Source organism: Lepidothrix coronata, unplaced genomic scaffold (assembly GCF_001604755.1).
Source record: "Lepidothrix coronata isolate B3197 unplaced genomic scaffold, Lepidothrix_coronata-1.0 Scaffold90, whole genome shotgun sequence".
Lineage (NCBI taxonomy): Eukaryota > Metazoa > Chordata > Aves > Passeriformes > Pipridae > Lepidothrix > Lepidothrix coronata.
Window position 1 is genome coordinate 672,825 of NW_016690270.1, and position 5,846 is coordinate 678,670.

Here is a 5,846-nt window from a genome sequence, read left to right on the forward strand (position 1 = left end):
AACACTTGGGGACGTGGTTAGTGGTGAACATGGCAGTGCTGGGGGGAATGGTTGGACTCAATGATCTTAGAGGGCTTTTCCAACCTCGGTGATTCCATGATTCCATGTTTCGGGGGACCTGGGCACTCATGGGGTTCCCCTCACACCTCATTCCCTCCACTGTCCCTGGGGTCCCTACCCTGGGACCTGCCCCTCTCCGCGGGTGCCCCACCAGCCCCAGCAGCACGACCAGAAGGGAACCAGCTCCTTTCAGCTCGTTTCTTTAATAAGGAGACAGAGATCATTACAAAATAACCATCGAACGATCAGAGACGGGAACGACACAGTCCACACGAGGGGAAGGGGCGTTAAAAGCAGCTTCCGCCGGAGCCGAGCGCTGCGGGGCCGGGACGGGGCAGAGCGGGGCCGGCACTGGGGGTCCGGGAACGGCCGAGCCTGCGACTCCCGAAGGAGCTGGCTCCTCTCTTCCAGTTTGAGGGGGGAAAAAGGAAAAGAAAGCAGAGCCTGTTGCCAAGACTCGCGGCTTCTCTTCCTTTTAACCCCGGGAGCATCTCTGTGGCACAGCTGGGTTTGCTCCGCGGGGCAGCCAGGAGAGGGGAATGCCAGCTCTCACCCCCAAAAACAGAAACCACCTGACTGGACGTGGCAGATATAACCCAAATTGCTCCGAAAAGCATTTTCACCACCAGCTTTTCCATCACAAAAATGCCCCCGGCAGGTCGGCCCCGGCGTCTGCGCCCAGCGCTGCCCCGTTCCCTGCCCGGTATGGCAGCGGCATCTGTGGCCACCGAGGCAGTGGCCGATGCTCGTCCTGGCAGCCTGAGCCCCACGAAACCAGGGGGACGGTGGACACACGGGGGGAAGGAGGTCACGGCTCACCGCGGGCCGCCCCCGCGGGGTCCCGGCGCACCGTGCTCTTATATGGCTTCTAAAGTTGCTCTGACGGTGAAAGGAACCAACGCGACACAGGACACGGAAGCCACGATGTTGCCGCTACCCGGCCATGGGACAAACGCGACGAGGTACAGGAACAAGACACACATGGATGGCACGGGCTGCGTCGGTGACGGCTCCGCTGGCGGGCCGGGCTTGGCATGCTTTTGCTTCTTGGCATTATTTTTCTTCTTTTACATGATTTTATTGGGGGTTTTCGTTTTATTGAGGGGGGGGAAATAACCAGGGCGGTGGAGAGCTCTCGAGCGATGAGTTTCCTTGGTCGCCGTGTCCTCCCTCGCTGAAGGCCGAGGTGGGGACGGCGGTGCCGGGGGCGGTGGCAGCGCCGGGCTGGGGCCATGCTGCTACTGCTACGTGGCTGCATCACATGCACTGCTCGTGGTATTTACAGCTATGTCTCCATATATTTTACCTACACATAGCTAAGGGGGGAGGGGAGAGGGGGGTCAGAGGCAGCGCAGATGGCTTCAATACGTTGGTTGGTTTTCCCCTTTTTATTAAAAAAAAAATAAATTAAATTATGTATTAAAGTCACAGTCTTCCCCCTCCCACCCCCCAAGGCTTAGAGAGTCTGAATGGAAACCAGCCAGGTGGGATCTCCGCTCCTGGTGAGACCCTGGCAGGTCTGGGGGTGCGGGTGGGGTGTGGGGGTGGAGGGGTGTGGATGGGGGTGCACAGGAGGGGGTGCAGGGGTACAGGTGTGTACAGGTGTGTACAGCTGTGCAGGTGTATAGGTGTGCACGTGTACAGGTGTGCACAACTCCACCTGCTCCCCAGGGGAGGCTGCAGGGCTGTGCACTCTCTCTGACTGCCAACAGGAGGATTTCAGTGCTCTTTCCAATTTCTTCTTTTTTAACCCATTTCCGTGTAAGGTAAACCCCCACCTCAACCAGTGGCTGGATGGAGCCCAAAGTGAGACTGAATCCAGCTAGTGCTCCTCGCCGTGGGGCATCCTCACCCTCTCAACTCCCCCTTTAATTAAAAGTATCCCAAGACTTCTTCTCCCTTTGGCTACAGGAGCAGGGCAAGACCCATTTGCTGACGCTGACACATTGATTAGGAAAAGGGACTTATTAAAGCTGGAGATGGCCTTGTGGGACCACTTGCTTGATGACCCCTTCAAACCTGATGTGACCCTAGTGCCACTTTAACCAGGGCATGAGCCAAGCGCAGCCATGGTGGAGGTGGAGGTGGTCGTTGGAGGTTCCCATCCAACATCCCCCCCCCATGCAGCTTGGTTATCTGAGCCCAAAGTTCCTAAGGATGGAGCCATCCTTCCCTGGGGAACTGTCCCAGAGCTGCACGTCCCTCTAGGGGCAAGGGCTGATCCCTGTGTCCATCTGAAACCCCTGAGATGTGGCTGCCACCAAATTTCCCATCATCTCCCCACCTCCAGCCAGGGCCAGGATCCCCTTTCGGAACCGGGAGCTGTGGGAGCTGCTGAAGCCTCCAACACTGCTGAGCTGAGCTCAGTTTTGGCACTTTGTCCCCAGACTCAGGACACGCTGCACCAAGGTCCCAGCCCAGGCACTGGACCCCGAGAGCAGCGTCCCCAGTGCTGGGGCGTCCCCGGGGCTCAGCTCCATTGCAGCAACGCCCTTCACTGCTGCACTGTGGCAGAACCCCCAAAACCGAGTCCAGGGAAGCCAAGTGGAGCTGTGAGTGTGAGGCTGACGGGGAGTCAAAGCTGGGATGGGGACACCAGCTCATGTCAGAGCTCCAGTACAAACTGGGCTGAACTGGGCAGGGCTGCTGGATCCTCTCCCAGCTGCAGGGAACAGTGTTGGCTTTCCAGCTCAGGGGCTTGGTCTGGCAGTGGGAGAGGTGGTTCAGAGAAGCTCTTGCCCACTGTCAGGGACACGGATATGGCTTAAACACCCTGAAGGGAGCAGGATGGAGTGTATTTGGCAGCCAGTGGCCTGGTGGGGAGTAGCAGCTTGTGGGGGTCAAAGGCTTTGGTCCCTTTTTGGCCCTGGGCTCGCTCTCGTCGTCTACATCAGGTGGGCTGCAGTGGTGGGGCTGGAGCTCCCCAAAGCCCCCCCCAGCTGCCCCCAGGCTGTGCCGGGGTACCCACGGTGGGTCTGAGCCCTGGCGACACACAATGGATGGGCTTTGGGGAGGCACCTGGCACTGCTCTGGGGTTCTGCCCTCACCACGTTTGGAGACCTCTCAGCATAAACCTGCCTTGTGGAAGCATCTTGACCTACAGATTCCACCCAGCACTGCCCTTGCTTGGCCTCCGGGGACACAATGGAGATGGTGGTGATGGTGGTGATTGATGCACTGATGGTGCATCCACATCCACATGTCTCCTCAGAGCAGCCCCCCCGGGGCTCAGACAGGCCCCCACAGCTCCAGTTGCAACACCAAGGGCTCAGCACCCCACCACCACGCCAGCCACAGAGAGGATCCCCTGCAAACCTCTCCCCAGAGAAGCCAAACCTGGAGCTGACCAAGTGCATTCAGCCATCCCTGGGGAAGACCAGGGGGAGGCACCTGGATCTTTCCAGAGGGTCTTCTCCACTGTTTTGCTGTCCTACAGCTGACCATGACCCGAGCAAGCACAGTGGGTCTAGTCATTCCACACCGTCAGTCTCCGGTATCACCTCCATGCAACTTTCCATGGTTCCCCACGTGATCCCAAGGGAAGGATGACAGCAGCAGTGCTGCAGGCTGGTGACGTGGCTGCCAGGGAAGGTCCCAGGCACGCCGGTGGCTTTGCACTGGGAAGGGATGGTGAGCGGAGGCGGCGGGACGTGCAGCACAAAGGGAGCGATGCTGAAGAACGAAAAGAACCATCCGTGTCTTTAACCTCTTCCCCTGGAAGCTATTGGGACTGCCTGGAAACCCTTCCAGAGCCATCAAAGGGCATTTCAGCTTAAAACAGAACAAAAAAACCAAGACGGGAGGTTGCAGAACCGAGGTATCAGTAGCTCTGGGCCGCGTCGACTGTCCGAGTGCCGCGCCGGCCGCCAGAGCCGCCTATTTGTTCTTCCCAAGAGCTGCATCTACTTCTTCCTCTGGCTTCAGCGAGTGCCACTGGGCGATGGGCCGCCGGGGGTTGGCCAGCATGTCGGACCAGTGCCGCAGCTCTGTGCCGGTGGAGTTGCAGCCCGTGAAGATCTTGCCGATGGCTTCATTCTTCCCCAGCTTGTCATAGTCCAGCACCGTGATTACCACTTGCACTTTCTACAGGAGGAAAAACCTTCTTTAGAGGGTGGAAAGGCACAGCACCGTGATGGCTCTGTGGTCTCAGGGTGCCGCAGGGATCCCCCAAGGCTGAGCCCTGTCATGGCCCATTTTGGGGCAGGGCCCCCTCTGTGCTTCCTGCACATCATTCCCAAGGAGCCCAGGGCTGCAGAGCCACAGTGGGGACCCAGCTCATCCTGACCTAACTCACCTGGGAAAGGTCACCAAGATGTGGTGAAGGAGCTGGGTAAGAGTTGTGGGCTACTGGGCCAGGGCAAGGGGCAAGTGCAGGGGCTTGGGCAGGACATGGAGGGGCAGAAGTCACTGGCCAGTGGTCCAAAATGCCTTTAGGACCACTGGGGGGTCCTTGTTATGCCTGGGGTGAGCACTGTAAGAGCAGGAGCAGAGGAAAGCCCTGTTCCAGCTGTTGTCTCTGTTGGGGTTGCATCTCCCATAGGTGCTGCCCAGCCTCCCAACTCTGCCCCTGCACCAGCTGCTCTCAGCATCAGTCCAGGCCCAGGATGGGACTGGGTCTATCTCAGGGACCAGGAGCTCGGCAGGAGCCACTCAGGTTGGTGAGAATGCTGGGAAATGGGCTCAGGCAGCTGCAGGACATCTCCCATCACCCTCCCCCTTTTCTGCCTCCCAGGGGAGTCATCAGACAAACCTGTATCTGCTCGAAGGGGATCTCAAAGCTGAAGGACTCATTGAAGTAAGGGTTCAGGGTCTTCTTCTTGACTGTGGTCTTCTTCTTCTTCAACCTCTTGCCATTCTGCAGCAGGTGGATCTTCACGTAGGGATCTGGGGGTCAGGAGGGTGCATCAGCCAGGGATGAGATGCCCTGGGAGCACCATCAGCCAAGAGGCATCTCAGCCCAGGAAGAGGTAGAGATGTCCATGAGCTCTGGGGTTTGTTGATGGGGACCAAAGTCAAAATAGCTGGGCTGGAGAGGATTTGTGGGAGCAACTGGACGAGGGATGGAGCATTTCTGCATGCAGCAGAGCTGGGGAAGGGTCTGGAAAGTCAGTCAGATAAGGAATGGCTGAGAGAGATGGGGAGGTTCAGCCCGGAGAAAAGGAGGCTCAAAGGGGACACTTTTGCTCTCTACAACTCCCTGACAGGAGGGTGGAGCCAGGGGATTCTGCTCCCAGGTAACTAGCCAGGGAGAAATGGCCTCTAGATGCAACAGGGGAGGTTCAGGTTGGATGTCAGGAAGAATTTCTTCACTGAAAAGGTTGTCAAGCATTGGAATGGACTGCCCAAAGAGGTGGTGGAGTCACCATCCAAGGAGGTGTCCAAGGAACAACTGGACATGGCACTCAGTGCTCTGGGCTGGTTGAAAAACTGGGGATTGGTCACAGGTTGGACCCAATGATTTTGGAGGTCTTTTCCAACATTAATTCTGTGATTCTGTGCTGAGGGCCCTCTTGTAGGAGGACTGGAGACAGTGGAGTGACAGCTGGCCTGTCAGGTGGCATCTGTCACCCATATTTTTGGAGTAGGACACCCCACAATAAAGCTGAACCCTTCCAGCCATGCAGGGACTGCTCTTCCCATGGTTAAGGCAGGTCTGGGAAGAGTTGAAGACCCCTGGGCACAGAGCTCAGCCCCACGATGGGGTTGGGAAGACTCTTTGAGCAAAAACATTCTGTCAACTGAGATCCCTGGAACAAGTCAAGGAGGAGCAGAACCAGGAGAAAATG

General features: G+C 57.7%; 1 protein-coding gene across 2 annotated transcripts in view; it reads right to left on the minus strand.

Annotated features, from left to right (window-relative positions):
* Window positions 1–254: 254 nt before the first annotated feature.
* Window positions 255–5,846, minus strand: part of SYT2 (synaptotagmin 2) — a 23,769-nt gene continuing 18,177 nt past the window's right edge. The window contains exons 7-8 of one of the 2 annotated variants that reach the window (XM_017821313.1): window positions 4,811–4,944; window positions 255–4,143 (exon numbers count right to left, since the gene is read on the minus strand). In XM_017821313.1, the coding sequence (XP_017676802.1) occupies window positions 3,937–4,143; window positions 4,811–4,944 (341 nt within the window). In that variant the 3' untranslated portion in view covers window positions 255–3,936. The remainder of the gene's footprint in view (window positions 4,144–4,810; window positions 4,945–5,846) is intronic. The other variant, XM_017821312.1, reaches the window with a different exon arrangement.